The 19045-nt window shown below is 33.8% G+C and overlaps 1 protein-coding gene across 3 annotated transcripts in view; it reads right to left on the reverse strand.

The window, feature by feature from the left end:
• Positions 1-341: 341 nt before the first annotated feature.
• LOC108753694 (leucine-rich repeat and calponin homology domain-containing protein 1) overlaps positions 342-19045 on the reverse strand; it is a 47999-nt gene continuing 29295 nt past the window's right edge. The window contains exons 2-13 of one of the 3 annotated variants that reach the window (XM_018495530.1): positions 15337-15481; positions 14600-14832; positions 14022-14158; positions 13446-13661; positions 12402-12563; positions 11281-11402; positions 10930-11076; positions 9764-10161; positions 9430-9581; positions 9212-9349; positions 9065-9142; positions 342-753 (exon numbers count right to left, since the gene is read on the reverse strand). In XM_018495530.1, coding sequence (XP_018351032.1) covers positions 607-753; positions 9065-9142; positions 9212-9349; positions 9430-9581; positions 9764-10161; positions 10930-11076; positions 11281-11402; positions 12402-12563; positions 13446-13661; positions 14022-14158; positions 14600-14832; positions 15337-15481 — 2075 coding nt within the window. In that variant the 3' untranslated portion in view covers positions 342-606. Of the gene's footprint in view, positions 754-7061; positions 7886-9064; positions 9143-9211; positions 9350-9429; positions 9582-9763; positions 10162-10929; positions 11077-11280; positions 11403-12401; positions 12564-13445; positions 13662-14021; positions 14159-14599; positions 14833-15336; positions 15482-19045 lie in introns of those variants that run through there. The other 2 variants (XM_018495529.1, XM_018495532.1) reach the window with 2 other exon arrangements.

The raw sequence follows: 19045 nt of genomic DNA on the forward strand, positions 1-19045 counted from the left end.
TGTCTTTACGTCTTTCAGCTGTATGTATCATCTGAAAAGTCTTTATTTGTTTAATATTTAATAATTAAGTATCGCTATTAAATCTAAATCCTACTTTTCTTCCGAGTTTTGATTTTAATTCTTAACTGAGGAGGACGGGGGAGAGTTTAGAGATATCTAAATAATCTGCTATATAAAATTTATACATGAAATTATTTGAAATTTCTAATTCGGTTAAAAATTCTATTCTCTTTCAACTATTTCATGAGATTGAACGCTATTTTTGAAATCAAATTTTATATAATCAGTAAAATTATATAATCAGATCAGTTAAAGATTGACTAATCAGCTCGCGTGTCAAATTGCCGACCTACGAACGTTTCGTTTACGCTGAAACCGAAGCGACTGAACAAATTCCAGTTCAGTCCTTACGATTCGAAGGAGAGGAGTTACGTCCAGCTCCTCATCTGTCTCTGTCTAGGAGCGCATCCTGAGTGCATTTCGAGCACATCCGTCGCTGTCACCTCGCTCGCAGTTCGTCCTCACCTCTTTCCCTCTCCCTACTCAAGAGAAAGATGGACTCCGGACTCTCTTGCCAGGCGATTTCACAAATTAGATAGTCTGGCGCTAAGCAGGCACATGGTTCGGCATACTCGAGGACGTCTGTAGGGGTGAACGTGTTTGGTGAAACCTCAACAGTTCGGACACAGTGACTGCGACACGTACGACCCCGCGACCTCCCTCCAAGACGTCGCTGGCACAGCATACGAGATTCTGAAAAATTAGCAAGAAGCACGTACGCGTCTTTAGCATCTCTGTTTTCTTGTTGCGCAAATATTTTCATCTGTCTTAAATAAAAATGCGCGATTGATTTAAATTATAATCTAAAAACAACATGAAATACATCTAAAAAAAAAATAAATATTTAAAAGATACTTACCGTCAGAAAGTTTAAGCGTTTTAAAGATTTAATTTTGTGTTCTTTTTATTTAAAATATATACAAGTACCATTTTTTTTTAGTACAGTATTATATAACCTTGAAGATATAGTAATTAAGTAAAAAAAACAATTACTATATAACTTGTTTTATACTTTTATTACTATTATACTTGTTTTATAATTTTAGCATAAATTATGTTTTAAGATTATATCACATTCTAAACTTTCTGACGGTAGTGTATATGAAAAAAGCTTTAAATTATACATTTTCATTTTTAACTTTACGATATTGCCTTTATAGACAACGGTATTTATATCGAAATATTACAGGAGATGAGAAATATCTCCCAGAGAGTTTGTTTTGATTAAATATAAGTATTATAAATAAAAATGTAGAATAAAATACTACGAATCTCTTACCTATGATCAGTATAAATTTCGAAAATGTCTTATCAGGCGATATCAGAAATCAGATGATGAAATCTGATTTTTTACTTACAAGAAAATGTTTGAATAATAAGCGAATATATAAATGTATGAATCGAGAGAAAGATAAAAGTGAGTTTAGATAACAAAAGACATCTAAAAAAAAAATGCAAATTTAAACTCAGTTAAGGAAACTTTCTCTCTAACGAGATGTACAAAAGCTTTTTGAAAATATTAAAAGAATCGGTAAAAATAATAATAGTTTAAAGTGCGTTAAATTTTAAAGTAAGGATTATTTTGCAAAAATTTTTATAAAAACGTTTGTAACACGCAATAAAGTGAAGAAGATAATACCGAGTTCACAATTTTTTTGATTAATTGTGTTCTATTACTAAATAAACGTAGTAGTTTTAAGAAAAGGATGTTTTATTATAAATGGCTATAGTATTACAATCATTATGTTTTTTATCCATATAATTAACGTTACAGAGAATACTTCAAAGGAGAAAAACAAGGTCAATTCAAGTGGCGAAACAACTAAAGAGATTTTTGGTCGATCAATTCGACGGAAATCAATGAAAATATGCGATGTGATTGTCTTTTCGCATTATACATTTCGCCACTAGAACCGTTCTCTTTAATAACAAAACGTTAGGGATGGCGGACGAGTGTCGTATATAAGTAATTTATAAATAAATTAAATATGAAAGACAGAATAACAAAATACACTGCGAAACTGGCGAGATATGATATCTGCAAGATATCAGTCTATCTGCAGATACATCGGTGGTTCGATCGTAATTGTTGACGGCGTTGCTTCGGGTCAAATAATTGTACTCGTTAAAATTATCTAGGCAGTATTCGACTAATAAACGCACGTTTCTGAGTACTTTAAGTACATATTTTATTTAAAAATTTAATTCACTCATTGGATTGTCGTTTACTGTTATACATGTATTTATTGTATAATGCAACAAAAGTAAACTTACAATCAAAAATTTATAGATTAATTTGAAAGTAATAGGATATTATTTAATAATTACTAATAGTTAGTTTAAATTCTTTAAATTAATAATATATAACTTATATTTTATATATAGATGTACAGTTTTCGATTGAAAATTGTTTCCAAATTTCTGTCTTGAAAGAAACAAATTTAAGGAAACTTAGAAGTCAAAGCGAAACATTAATGGACGTATTTAAACAAGATTTGATAATTCACTTCAGAACAATTTTCAAATATTTACTAATATTTTACAATCAAATATCTACTCAAATATCTATATTTTGATTAAAAAATATTTTTTTTCTTTAATTAAATGCTAATAAATAATTTCTAATAGATGTAATGGAAATTAAATCCGATTTGAAACAATATAAATATATTGTGCGTATATGCGTTTTTTGAGATCAATTATAGCCCTATATGCAAAGATCGAATTGAAATAAATCGATCATGCTGGACTCGTTATTCTGATCCCACTTAGGCCACATACCTATTCAGAAAGAAATTATTGTCTTCAGCTCAGTGAGCAAGTATGATCGATCGTGCAAGTACGAAACGTTTAAAGAGACGCCACGGAATAAATATAGATATGTATATAAATAGATAAGAGAAGCTTTAAAAGCTTACGGAAACAACAATGGACGAAAATACACCAAGCACCAAGTGGATTTATCGAGCTAGCGAATAATTTAATTGACTTACATACGTTAACATTAAAAAAAAAAACGGAAGAAAAAAGGTCAGAAATGACGTAAAAGAACTAGTTTCAACGAACTATATATCTGTTTTCATATAATATATCTATCTCTATATATATATATTTCTGCATATATAAGCTTTCTCTCTTCGCGTACTTTATAAAAATTATACACATAAGCTAAACGCAAACGGAATGATTTCGTATTTTTCTCCCTCCTTAAGTATTTCTCTTTCTTTTTTGTTTCGTGAATATGCTTAATAGCGATATAGCCTCTTGCAAAAGCGAAAGCTGTTGGTAAAATTTCACTGTTACGATCTACGAGACTGATCCTCGACTAGTACAACTGGATCCAATTGAAATTCAATACAGAATTTTACTCTATACGTAAAATGTTGATTTTAATCTAACGATTTTTAACTGGCCACTCTTAATAACTTCTATAATAGCTACATTAATAGCATCATTATAAAATCATTGTGCCGGTCCATTTGCAAAGATAAGATTTAACATATCTCTCTAGAGCAATTACGTACATCAATCGTGGACCGTTCTGCTAAGCAACTAATGATATAAAATGGTAAATTCGAATCCAGTCTTAAATTGTTGAGAATACTACCCCAATACCTCGACATCTCGTCCAATTCTAATGAGAATAATACTGACGTGACGTGGCGACCATTCGTATTCGCGTCCCCGCAAAGGATCATTAGGCATCCATTGTAATGATCGATGATTAAACGTAATGGAATATCCGAATGATGACTTGTCATCGTTCGGCCGTTCATTCGTTATTCCATAATGGACGATTCGCTCGTTGGATGTAAGCGCGGAAGTTATTAGCGGACCGCCTAATTACGCGTTTAAGATTCGGAACGCCCGGAGATAATAATTTGTTCACTGACGGTGCAATTACTTTAACTTACGGTCGACAATTGTAGTTGAAAGCTTCTGACATTCTCGTCTTTTTTTTTTAAAGAGGCATTACTATAGATACTATAATATATCGTTAATCGTTTGACTGTATATTGTTATTTTTATATATTATTAGAATAATTGGATCGTGTTAATTTTTCACAGAAAATTTGTACAAAAAGAAAACGCGCGCGCAAATTCCTCTTTCGATAAGTATTGTTCAATAAATAAATGTAGCGAAGTAATATTAAAGCGAACAAGGTTAAAAAAGGAACCGTTTTAAAGATTAATTATATATGACAATATTCTGTACAAATAAATTATACGCAAGAAATGATGCTAATAAGATAAATTAAGGAAGGTAGAAAATGAACGCCGGGCGTTCCAGTAAATATAACATTCTTTTAAATTGACTAAACTGATTATTGCGGTTAAGTAAATGAGTAGTAGCTACGAAATCATCAGTTGCAAATGAAATACGTAGAAGCCACAATAAATTGCTGTCACAGAAAAGAAAAGAAATGCAAGGGGAAAAAATAATCTGACTAGAACGGAGATAGTTCGACTTATAACTAACGATACTATTGTTGTAGACTAGAAAGTGCAAAACCCACTTGATTATAAACGCGAAAATGCAATGCCGCTTAAGCATGTATCTCCCGGCAAGATCGCGAACTGAATCCGAGTAGTCATAAGAAATCATGGAAGATACGGCTCACCTTGCAACCCCTTAAAAAACTACACTGGCATGCTGTATAGAATAATGCACGTGTCGACTCGCAACGATGCACGTGTAAATATTATGCTTGTATGATAGTCTCGCGAAATATAGAGTGGTCACCCATTATAAGGTCCACTTACGAAATATGTTACGAAAAGAATCCTACGTCTCTTTTTTTATGAAAAATCTTCCAGTCCTTCTCTGAAAAATCTTCCATACAAAAAGAATGATACTGCTAAAGTATCTAAAAATTTAGTTAAATACAAATCTGAAAATATTTATTACATTATCGAAATAATTATATAGAATGCTTCAGCTTGTTGTTAATATGTCAAAATGTTTTGTCTATGTTTGAATTTTGTACATAATAATTTTCATAATTCAACAAAATTTTTAGATCCGTATTTAATTAATTTTTTAATCTTTTGCAAAATCGTTCTTTCCGCAGTTATCAAAACGCTCGACTTAAGCGTTCCGGTAATTCATAAGATTAGTGTTGTTTCACATCAAGATCTTTTCAACGACCGTGGACCTTGTCGGAAAAATGAAGTATGCCGCATTCAATGGAACATGTTGAGAAGTTTGGCACTATCTTTAGTACTGCGTTGATTAGTATCAAAATTATTATTTAAAAAGTCCACTGTCTATCAATAAACTAGATGTGACGTAATATTGTAGGTATCTGTTTTTTTTCCGACAGAGATCCCGTCTTACAAATCTGAAGGATGTTTTCTTAACATTAAAGTATAAGTTATACGCTTACACATATTATAGACGATATTATGCCCTCTACGTTTCTATCAAGTTTTTATGAAAATAAATTAGCAGATAGCAGGCACCGTGTCTCTACCATCGTATATCGCTGTCACTTTGATCTCGATTGGTTGCTTTTTCATACTTTTTCTATTTTTACAGTTATGGCTAATTAGATACTATAGGAAATAACTATCTCAAAGTTTAAGTCGACGTACTTTTTGTGAAAAGTTGAAGTGTCCATACAGTTTTTGTCAGTTTAAATTTTGATATTACAATATAATCAGGTCGAATAATTACTATAATTAGTATAGATACTTGATTTTTACGTTTAACCGTGATTTTGAAATCTCGGTGGAAAATATACTTTTCATATTTGTATCTTCCAAATTCCAAAATTCACATTCCTTATCTTTCAAAATTAAAACTCGACTAAAATTAATGCCGAGATCAAAGTAACATTAATCTAAAATAAGTAACTTTTTTAAACTACAACCAAACAGTTTGGTCGACAAAGTATCAAAGAGTGCTCTGTCTTGTTTCTTTCATCCTGAAACGAAAACGTTGTTTCTTATGCTGGACAAATTGACAAAGAAGACAATCGAACTACTTATGAAATTATATACGAATAAAGGAAGCAATAAATTTATGGATGAATATAAATTTCACCACTATCTTTAAACCCTCCTTTGTTATACCTTACATTACCAAAATAGAAAATCCTAGAACTGAAAGAGATTCCCTTAGCACCTTTTTGTGAATCCTGTAACACTCGCAGGCTACCTATCACAGACCCACCAATCTTGAAAAAGCCGCAGGCAGTTTATTGGTCGAATCTTAAAAAAATATTGCCGTCGAAGGCATCGTAGCTATCCTTCCCTTTACTCTTTCTTCTCTTCCTGAGGGACAATCGCAGACCCAGACAAAAAAGATGATGTCGCAATACCAGTTAATTGGGATTCTGAGGTTTTCATCGTATACAAGGCAATGAATACTTTCCGAGAATTCGGAAAGTCAAACGGGATATACGACTTATACAATTCTGGAACGAGTATTGCGCATCAACTTTTGATTTCGACCATTAACCTTTCATTTCCTTTTTATCAAAATATTATTTCATCGGTCTAGCCGACGACAGCCGACTTGCACGAGTGCAAGCGGCGATCATATAACTGGTTCATTCTGTAAGGTACATTCACAACTAAACGTGATATGCGAGCGCCTTCCACTTTGATTGCGCTCTTTGATTTTGTTAATTCGTAGTAAGCTCGGAAAAAATTAACGAGCACATAGAATACAAAATAAAACTTCGTGTTTTGCAAGGGACATTATTATACGTAAACTTCCGCTGACATTCCCGTTTGCAATTGTCGATAAAGAATGAAGACTTTTTGAAACAAAAAAGGTACAGACTTACATAATATTTAGCTGATTAAACATTCCATTCCGAGCTGCCTATCAACACTTAAAAACTACCTCCGAAAATTCTCCGCTGACTGCAAAATTTCTCGTTTATATGCTTGAGCGAGAAAAGTTATGTAAGCGTAGGTCAAAAAAAGCAAACAATCTTGTTAAAGTTACTATTGTGATGAATAGGTTCTCGAAAACTAAGTACTTTGCCCCTGGCGACAATTTCATATGCGACAAAAGATATGTTCTGATATTCTTTAAAGCGTCTAGATGCGGCAATAGCAAACCGTTTTTTAATCCTCTTCGGAAGACACTTTAAAAAATTACAGAGTACTTTGATGTCGATGACAATCCTATAGTGTTCTGTTCATGTTACGTAAAACATTACGTAAACATTTAGACTGTCTTCTTAAAAAAAAAAGCGTGCCGCATCTATCGAATATTAATGTACATTTTTTCTTCATTTAATTTGCTAAACACCATTGAGAATTTCAACATCAAAGTCAAATCTGACACGACACTTTTTTGAATTTTGATAAATACAAGTATAAATAAAGTTTATGGAAATAATATATAGCCCTAAAGACAAAGTCGTAAAACGAACATTGAAAGTGTCGTGTGCATCGTTGTTCGAAAGAGACGGTTGTTCTCAGTATCTTTGTATCAAAAACAAAATTAAGATAGTAAAAAAAAAGACTCTGAGAATTACCGCCTCAAGATATCATAGTTTCCATCCTGGCACTCTTTTTCTCCTTCTTTCTTAATTCGTAGATCCTTCTTTTTCGCAATAATGTCTTACTAATCGGGGATTGGGAATAGATAAAGCAGAACTAGGGCGGATAGGAATGTGGCAAAAAGCATCGCGGATAGAACGTGGTCTTGAATCGTACGGAGTGAATCTGCGGCCGGCTCTTCGGTGCCATTCTCTCCCTCATCGCGAACAAGGAGAAGAGCAGTGACGAGACGCGCCAAAGCCTCCAGCCCGTACGCGTCCATGTAACCCACGTCCATGATTGCGTCCGCGTCCAATAACACCTCCTGCAACACCAACAACGATACTACTCAGTCCCAGTTTCTATTTTACCGCACTGCGAGAACATTTCTCACGTGGCCTTAAAACGCATATTTCTGTCCTCTCCGAGGAAGGCCCTACTTTTGTATCAATGAGAAAAGAAGCGTTCCTCGGGGGATAGCCGTTCTGTTACACTTCGACGTATCACTATGTGATAAAAGGAAATCGTTTGTCTTCGCAAAAGAACTTTTGATAGAGTTAATTTATTTGATTCTGATTTTCTTTAATGAAGTTTTACTTTACAATGCTTGTTAAAGTCGATTGTAATAAATTTATTCGTTCCTTAATGATTAAAAGTTCCATCTAGAAAACAATCAAGGGAGGAAGAATGGACAGGAAAAAGCAACAGTAACATAGTAATATTTTATATAATGATTAATGAAGAATTATTTGGATTGTTTGTATAGTTTAGGATAGTTAGTCCATGGATATTAATCGGTAAGATATTCGGATGATGGCAGGAAAGGTGAGAACCCGAAGTACAGACTATTCCCCGAAGAAGCAACACAAAAGCGAATTGAAATCTATAGGCACATGCAACTAAAGCTTCTTCGCTAATTCATTTTTCTTCTTTTCTGCACTTATATTTTTATAGTTATACCGTACGTTTTCATAAAATTGGTTTGCAATTCGCTAAAAATCAGTTCGAATTCGGGGACTGACTAGTAGTCGTTGAAAGTGTCATCGAGAAGTGAGACGGCTAGACTGCCGAAGCGTTAGTCACGATGTACACAAACATTCGGTTACGAATAATATGCGATAAATTTTTCCGCCCGACTGTTCACCAAGTATATTCGATAGATCTGGTCTAAGGATAACGCTCGATGAGAATATCTGGTAATTGTGCTTCGTAAAGAGTTAAATTTTCGCACTAAGTCTCGTAACCAGTTTTACATTCTACTCTTCAACGAAGCACGCACGGTCGATCAAGTACTATCATGATTCTCTTACCACATCACCATTGTTAAAGAAAAATTAGAAACACATCGGATTAATTTATTTGGTATGGAAGTATCCACCCTATCAACATGACATTATACAATACACTAATGATGACAGCGTGTCTCATGCATGTGTAGTATACTCTGAGCGAAAGAGAAGCACAAACTTCTTTGAAATTATTTAACAAGAAGAATGTTTCTTACCTCATCAACGCCAATCTTCCGACACGCCTCGAGGAAGTTGTCAACGTTACGCCTGCATCGTGCCATTGTCAGCTTAGGCTAAAAAAACAAGTTAAATCAGTCTATTGATATATGGAATATATCACAAAATGGCGAAAAAATACTCACTACAGCGGGAGAAGGAACATGTATACTAGCAACTGATCGCGGTCTAACGTGGTTCGCCAGGTGACAAAGAACAACACCATCCGTTAACGCTGGTGCAAGATCCTCTGGCAATGCCATCTTCAATCTCGTCTCTATGTGCTATTATAAATATATTCTTGATTATATTACAAAGTTGCTTTTCATAAGTAATTACAGTTGTTTTTCGTTATGATGCTTACATTTCGTAGTTGTTCGATGAGATCAGCCTCTTCTTTGGCACGTTCAAACTCTCTCCTCATAGTAAAGGAATACTTTTCAGGCACATTACTATTCCATGTGACGGATCGCGGGGATTTCGGACTGCCGCCGTTTCTACTGGGACTGTTGTTGCCTAATAAACATACGCATACTATAAGCATATTGTGTAATCAAAGTCCTCTCTTACACTGCATAAAATGTATAAGAGAAATTTTTGTAAAATATAAAATTGCTCTTATACATCAACTGCAAGTGTATTTATCTACAAACAAATTTATAATTTTCTTTTTGATTTTGTTTAATTTAAATAATTACCTTCAACGTAACCAACAGCAGTTTTCACCAATCTGGGCGCATGCGCTGGACTCGTATTTGTGGAGAGAATACTACTCGAAGTTTTAATAGGCGAACTAGGTTTTTTATAAGGTTGCTCAAGATATTTTCCGTTCTTATTGTTGTAATCATTATTACTACCGTTGATAATTGGCGTGCTTTGGTAGTTTATTCGCGACGGAGTAACTTTCTGCACTGGCCTCTTTAATGCATTATCTTCGTTGAAGATTTGCTTGCCAGTTAGAGCAATGGTTTCTTTATTGTTGCCCATGTCGGTTTCGTTTTGCGTCTCGTTACCTGGAGGCGTCACTTGCTCACGAGGTCTGTATACGCTTAAACCTTCATTAGCTCTCTGCTGCTTCAGAGCTTCTTTGTATTCCCTAAGAATAAAATAGTTTATATCAAAGCGAACACTGTCGTAGATTGCGTAAGAACATGATATGAAACTTTCACGAATGTTATTTGATGATCCTTGGCGAGTATGAATGATTGCAAGATTGTATGAATGAAGCAAGACAATGTATAAAATACCGAAAGCATTATTACAATCTCACAATGTATTAATCCTCTAATTTGTAATACTTTAGAAATAATTTTTATTGATTAGATATTCCTCAGAAGACGATTAATTATATCATATTTTATATATCTGTATGTAAATAGCATGTACATTTTATATACACATTCTTTTTTCTTAAACCTTCGTTGCCACTCTATATCGTTTTATCACGTACTTACCATACAGATACTGTGTAAAAATATTGCATAAAAATAAACATGTAACAAATTTTTTTCAATTAAAACGTCAGACATTAAGAAATATAATACGATACAAACAAATGTATATATCTTTATTAATAAAAAGTTATAACATATAAATTGAAAGAAACCTCGAGTGTGCCATAATGAGAGTGGTACCGAAGAGTTAAATATTTAATTACAATCACAAATGCCCGTTATTTGCATACTGAAGAGGATTGATACGATAAAGTCAATCGTAGTTGCTCAACGCATGTAATACGTCACAGCATTACCAGGCGCGCCTACCATAGTCATACGAATGAGTAAATGAGTAACGCAAACGTGATAACATGAGATAAATTCGGACGGACAAGGGCTTTTGTTGGTACGGTCCAAAGCAAAGTTACCTGTACGTCTGTATATGATTGAACGGCCTCTTATCGTCGCCGTTCACCATTGCAGTGGTACCGGTTGCAGTTTGGAGCGGGTGTACTGATTGCTGTGCGGATGATATCTGCTGCGATTGACTCGTCAAATGCGTGGACTCCAGATGGCTGTAAAAAGGGATTGCCAGCCACGATAATGCACATGCACGCATGCAAAAATATACGTATATGTATATGTATGTAAACTACCGTGACAATTTGTATCACAATATCAATTGCAAACATCGAGGGAACGCGCTCGTTTGTTTCGAGGGAAAGCACGCGGATCGGGTAATTGACCCATTGATCATCTTAGCGAAAGGCTTCACTCACCCAGGTGGCGTAATCGATGTGTGATGAAGGCCAGAGATCATTGGTCTTCTAATGTCTGCCCCATTCTCAGAGGTGCTCCTCTCTAATCTTCTCTTTTCCAGTTGATCGTGCAGTACCATCGCCTGCAAGAGATTTCGTATAAGAACGTGAATTATAACTTTTGCTACTTCGTAAGACATCTTAATAATTAAACAGGAATAGTTTTAAATTTAATATTAATATAATAAATTAAGTTAATAATATAATATATTAAGTTTAATATTAATTTAACTTTGTCTTTTCACTTTTTTATCTTGGAATTAAAAATCTTTATCTCTAGATAAGAAATAATGTTTTCAATTAGCGCTCTTAATTAACGTTATATTTTATCACGAAATTATGTTTTGTCAATCACTTTAATTACAGATTTTAATTATAGATTTCAAAATAAATTCTTGTTAAAGGAAGTTCAGCCTTCAATGTATAAAAGAAACAGTAAATATGAGAAAGCGATTTCGCCATACATTAAGTATATACGAACATTTACTATTGATGCAGCATGCATTCGTAATTTTGAAACGTCGTCGTAAAAATGATGTTTTATTGGGTCAAGGCTTTATAACGAGATTTGAGTGACAGCCAACAACGGTTTGTCGACTACTATCATTATCGTAGCTCGACTTGAGATCTATTCGGCAGCTAAATATAGCGGTTATGTCATCCTTTAAATTCCGTACTACAGTTTATTGCTTAAACGTTTATTTTAGACAGAAATCTACATCGTGCGATTAGCTCTTGATAATAATAACAAATATATTTTTTCCATTATCTTAATTATCAGAACTTAATCAGTCTATGCTACTATCTTTTATAGAAATCTGACTTCTCCAGTTGTCATAAAAGTTAATTACTTTGAGATATTATAATTTCTAGTTTTAAATCATTCGTATGAATCAAAATCAACAAATACAGCAATCGACATTTGCTGAATATAAAAAGTAGAGAAGTGGAAATATTAAAAAACAATATTATTATTAATAAAATTTAAGAAATTGTACGTCAATATTTTTTTCATAACTTAAATTTTTTCTTGAAATAATCAGAATAACGATAACGCTAGAAAATCTTATGTATTAGCCTACCTTGCCCAACTCATCCTCCAGGGACGTGTGCTCCCCGGGTGAAATCGTGCTGGGCGTCGACGTGCCACTGCAAGATCCATTCACGCCTACCTCGTGCGGTAGCGTTATCGAGAGCGGTGAACATTCCTGCCGCCACAAACTGCGAACTTCGCCGTCGTGTACCTGCAAACGGTGGCCAACAGGAGGCATGTAAAATCGTAGATTGTGTGCGTCTTGTGCACTAGTAGAAGTTTATTCATGCACTTTATACAATGATTTATATTAAAAATCAAACGCGAAGTCGCTCGCATTTCTCAGACAAATTTGTTCTTTATATACAATATAATTTATATACAAAAATTGCATAGAAATTTACAGAAAAATGCACAGCCTTGGCTATGGTATAAAGCACTTTCAATTTTTTGCATTTTCTTGGAAAAAAAACGGTAATACTAACAGAAGACTAACGAGGAAGGCTGAAAAAGTATTAAAATTGTTATGAAAATAAATATTTAGTAGTACTTTATACTTATGATCAAGGTTGTATAATAATTTCTCTAACACAATTCTAAAAAGTCATATGAATAAAAGAATTAAAACTTCTAAAAAAGAAGTACCTAGATAAGCAAAAGCATTTGTTCTAAAGCATTTTAAAAATAGGAATCAAAAGTATGTTCTACAATGCTATTGTTTTACTATATACTGTTATATTTTAATAGATACCTCTACTAATATCTAATCCTTTATTTACACAAATAAGTATTTCAACTATGTGCATAAGCAAATGCTGTAATATCCTTATTTATTTCTTACAGCATTTTCTTCGTTAATGAAAGAGTTAAAAGCATTTATTCCATTTGAATTGTATATAATACAATATGGTCATTTATATCCTTCAAAGTTTCCTTCGGAAAAGTAAAAGCGAAAGTGCTTGTGTCTGGATCAAAGATCCGCGGGCAATTCGGCGGCGGACTCGCCGAATAGCTTCGCAAAGAAGTAGCTGTAGAGTGTGTGCAGGAGATGTAGCGATAGCGAAAAGGCCACGAGAGCGACGGTGAAACTAACCGCGCTGTGGATCTCTTGGGACCAACGTTTGTCGACACCGTCGCTGGTGCTGTATCCACTGTCGACGTTGTGTCGTCGATGCGACCTCGTGTCCAACGTCGCATGACCTCTTGCATCCAGAGGTGCCCGCCGCGTTCGACCGCCTCTGGCCCTCTCGTGTTTCGCTGCCTGCCTCTCCAAGTACTTGAAAATGTGCGTTCGCCCGCGAATGCATAGCTGAAACCGGCAGTAAGAACTTTAGCATATGAGACCGGTATTCTCGAAGGAAAGACGTCTCGCGTTTCCTTTGTATCTTGTTGCCTTCCGGCAATGTACAGAATGATATTAAACGTTTTCGAACGGCGAGGTACTGATTCATGAATTCAAATAAAGTCTCGAATGAAGTACGAAGCGAAAGGCATTGGTTTTGTAAGCAGTTCCGTAGACAGTCTGTGATTATAAAACGGCAGTTCAATTGAAGTAACATGACGTACAGTTTTATTAGAAAGAATCTGTCGAGGAAAGAGCGTAGGAATGTGTATTGCGGAAAGAAGATTTGAGCGAAAACACGGACGAATCATGATCGCTAATGCTCACCGAGGCAGGCGGCGAAGTGAGCGGATTGTCGGACAGTTTGAAATCCACCAAGCTTTTCATCTTCCTCATCTCGTTTGGAAGTACAGATATTCGATTACCGCTAATATCCAGCTTCACGAGCCTCAGGTACGTCAGTTCTATATATAAAAATATAATGTAAAAAACTTAATTTTTTGCACTTGATCATCAATCCTGAGATATTAATCTCTTTGACAGACCAATCATAACTAATATCTTTAATTTCTTTCAAATCTCTTTTCATTTTTTTTTAAATTAACTTTTTTTTATTTTGCTTAACGAATAAATAAAAAGATTTATTTAGAATTAATTTATCAAGATTGACTTTCTCTCTTTCGCGAGTGTTGGCTTTGTTAGAATTAATTTACTGAGAGTTACTTTTAAATTCCCAGTAAATTTTTGAGAGAGAGATCTATTTCGCAAATACTTATTGAACAGATTGATTCAATATACACAGATAAATTCAATTATTTCTTAATCGTGATTAAAGCAGCGAGTTTATTCGAGCGTGATAAACATCTGTTGTATATATCGCGATTGCATTAAAAAGGTGGTCCTACCTATAGGCAGGTGCACCAGCAAGTTGCTCCTCAAGTCTAGAGACCGGAGTTGCGCAAGGTCGCCCATTCGAGGTGGAAGACTTGTGATTTCGTTACAACCTGCGTCCAGTTCTGCCAATACTGTCATTCTGCCCAGCTCGTCTGGCAAAGATGCTAATCTGTTGTGTGCGACTAGCAACGTCTGAAGGGGTAGCCTGCATATCTCTCGAGGTAGCGACGTCAATTGGTTTCGACTGTTGAATTATAATATTTTCTTTAAATAAATTCTCGCAAAAATTATATTCGCAAGTTGAAACGGATAATCAATTATAGAAACATCAATTACTTAATTTTAGTAGATTATTTTAACAATTATGAACAATTTGTTCAAAATATTTCAGAAATATTTCAGGAATTAATTTTTTATAATAGATACGGCTTATCAAAAATTATTCGAAATGTGTCTCTTTGAGACAAAAATTGAAATTTTTTTTAATCAAAAGAATTATTTAATGAATAATTATAGTACACTCAATAATTAATTATACAATTATACGTAGTTAATTAATTATTCTTCCAATAACTTTCAAAGTGTTTTAAATTTTTAATTATACTATGCTACGCGCACTCTAGCAGGAGCTTAATGTTATCAACGTCATATGTATTATATAAAATGCCTGTATCTATATCTATATATACTATTGTATCGCGCAATTCAATGTGTGTGTATGTGTGTGTGTGTGTTTTTATGTACCAACCTAAGATCGAGGTAGTTCAAGGATTGGAGCATTACGACGGTTTCCGGGATTATTCTTATGGCATTATGATAAAGATGCAGCTTTTCGAGGAATGAAAATTCTGTGACTTCCTCCGGTAACTCACTGAAACGATTCTTCGAAAGGTCTGTAACAGAAAGCAGATACTCATCTTTATGATGTGCTAAACGATAAAGACATGATCGTCGCAACTTCCGCTATTAAAACGAATGTAACATCAACAGGCGTCGCGTGATTTCAACAGGAAATTAGAACGCTTTATAAATACATAAAAGAGAAAAAAGTAGATTTCGCGCTACTGAAAACTGATTTGCAATTAAAAGCTGTCGTTCGACATCAAACTCCGCATACTCATTAAAACAATTCACCGCATCGTAAAAGCATCGCTCAAGCAATAAACAGCGTCCTTATATTATACGATCGGCCGATAAAACTCGTTGAGGAGTGTAGGTATTATCGAACTGTCTTAATAAGGTACCGATATGTCTCCCATGGCAACAGCTGTATACCTCGGCTAGGGTGATCTTAGGGTGTTGCTGGGGGTTGTTATGAATGGGGCGCGACGGCCACGTGCGCGCAACACAGGCTCGAAACCCAGGAAAAAGACAAGGGTAACTCAGCTACTCCTGGCTTCAAACCTTCTTTCTAATCAATAACAGCCATCCTCGAGACTTGTAGAACCGTTCACGAAAGACGTAGCCAATTCGCATGTCGAATAGTTCCGAAATAGCTATCATTCTTTTAATCCAGATAGCACGTATAAAAATGTCGCAAGCGTGTTTCAATTACGCACATAGTCATATGAGATGTTATGAAATTGATATTTTACCTAGATTATTTGGTAACTATATAATAATTGTTACTCCTTCTATATGTAAAATTTTTGTTTATTAAAATTTGACATAAAGTATTAAATTTAATCTTTCCTTAGTTTTAAATATTTTTTTCTTAGACATATATATTTTTAACATCAATGTAGAGTGAAGGGCGCGGTCATTACGACACTTCTGCATGTACTTGACATTTAAATGACGGTCATAATAGTTAAAGGTCTTCTAATACAAAAGCCTTGATCTTAATATACGACGTCAACAGAATAATTGAAACGATACAACAGACAATGTTTTATGAAGACATTTAGTATTATATAATTTGTGTTCATCTTTGTTCTTTTTCTTTGTGGTGGTAGTGTATAACGGGGAGATTAATTTACGGAAATTTTCCAAATATACCCGAGCCTGTAGGGAGAAAATTAGATTCTATCGAATTCGTCGAACGATCAAACGGAAATTGGCAATCGTCGCGTGCGAAAGATACGCGATTTCCTCTGACGACATCGAGAGTTAAGTTCGGCAATTTTCGTCGTTCGTCATTTTTATAATATAAATAAAGAGCATTTGTTCACATAAATTTTTATTGTATTACGGTGAATTTAAAAATATCAATTCAAGTAATAATTACTTCTACATTTATATAAAATAAAATATTCAATAACTATAATAACAAGTAGAACAATATATTCATTCATACAAATTGATAATATTAGGTTTATTTATTTTTAAGTTTTCTGTCTTTCTTCTCTATCATTTCTCTCTTGTTGATATATACGTAATTAGTGGAATCGCAGACTGTAATAACTCAATCTTGCAAATCGCGCTCGTAATTCACTACAGCATAAGACAATTCGTCTTCATTCGTCGAAAAATATAGCAATTTACGCGGTTACAACCCGAGGGTGTGTCTTGACGAGCGTAACTTCGTTAATCGATCTCGAGTCTTACACGCTGCGCGAACTAAGCGTATTGAAACCGGAGCAATTTAGATGGGGAAGAAATTCGAGGCGTGAATGGGGATGCATGAATAGGGATGCTTATAACACTTTCATCTCATGGCAAAATATTTGACTTTTTATTTTTATTTTTTTATTCAACGCTCAATGCTGCAAATCGATATTTTAATAAAAAATATCGACACAACCGAAATGTTGGACAATATTAAATAAATAAAATCATTATTATGTAAAAATAATATGTTATTTTTATTTATGTTCGGGAATTGATTATCGTAAAGTCGACTTTCCTTTCGATTGTTAATCTGAAGAAATTGTATTGAAAGAACTTTCAACACTAAAAATATTTTTAAAAGAATTTTTTTTTTTATTTAAATACTTGCAGTATTACAATTTGTTGAAGAATAAATATTTTTTATCCAAATAAAAGTCTGGTCATTTCTAAGTCTGGTAGAATACGGTCGATGTCCGTGGCGCAAGGGCGTCGGCCTGTCGGACGAAGACGGGGCTGGAACCCCTTACCAACCCCATGAACAACTCCCACGCAATATTGGATTCTCTCTCGACACCGTCTCTTTGTGCAAAGTGGCAAAATTTTGCGGCGAACAGTCGCATCGTCGACATAATAGATATGGTGGTCCTCCGTTGTAGAATCCATTCCAACAACGTATAACATGTCATCATAATTCATATATAGATTTAAAGATGTATGTTCCTTTTCCTCTAGAGTTCTCCCTTTCGCGAGACAAAATTGTATCGGTGAAAGCATGACAGGCAGTATCAAGGAATACCGACTCTCGTCTCTGAATATTCTTTGATGTTCGTTAATGCGGTAGAAATCGACAAAAAATCTATGCTTCTATTCTTCAAGTTTTACTTACATTTTTTAAAAGTATTATTTGAAGAAAAGTCGGATAATGACTACTTTGTTTTTAGACAATATTTTTTAAACAAAAGCTAAAAACAAAACTTCAGGAACAAAATACAAACTAGAAAGTGTCTACTATCAGATAATATAGCAGTTTTTATAATACCGTTTCTAATTTTGCTAAAGTTAATAATAATAAACTTTGTCGTAAGATAAGCAAAAATGAGCGTCTGATAAAATGGGCTCTAAAATTAACACAATAGATAGTAAATCACGTATTTCTGTTTTTTTTTCCTTTCATAGAAGTCACTTATAAAATACAAGTGAATGAATGTAAGATTTTTTAGAACCTTTTTACTTCAATAAAACGTATTTTGTTGATTTACATATATGCGTACTGTTCCGCAAGACGCAAATATGTAACGCAAGTATATGTAAGTTCCTTTTTTTGAAAGTTTTTGTACAAATACATGATTGCCTTCAGCTCTAATAGGACTATTTGACATTATAATGCAATTTACGCTGCACTCCTATTTTATATATTTAAAATTATATTACAAAAAAAATAAAAAATACATTAATAAAATGATTTAGGAAACTACAAATATATAAAATGATGTAATATTAATATATAGTAGAAGCTATTATTATTTGAACTATGCAAAGAAAAGTAAGAATTTTATTTTCGCATTTGTAGAATTTCTTTTTAATTGATTTTGTACAAAAATAAGTCACAAATATATGAATTATGAGTTTTTACTTCTTTAGTTATATAAACAGATTATGTCTTTATCAATATTAATAAACTACAATAATTAGTTTCCAAGAAATAAAGAGGTGTCTTTTTAGGAATTCTATCTCAGTATCAGCGACTTTCTTCTATCAAATGATTAAATTTCAATTGTAAAACATGAAATACTTTATTTATTTAATTACAAAGCTGTGCGATTTAAAGAGAAAAATCTAATCATATACTTATCTTCTTTTTATCTAAAGATGGCTTTTTTCTTGCTGTTTTATTTTTCAAGGTATAT

This window comes from Trachymyrmex septentrionalis, unplaced genomic scaffold (genome assembly GCF_001594115.1).
Source record: "Trachymyrmex septentrionalis isolate Tsep2-gDNA-1 unplaced genomic scaffold, Tsep1.0 scaffold70, whole genome shotgun sequence".
Taxonomy (NCBI): Eukaryota; Metazoa; Arthropoda; class Insecta; order Hymenoptera; family Formicidae; genus Trachymyrmex; species Trachymyrmex septentrionalis.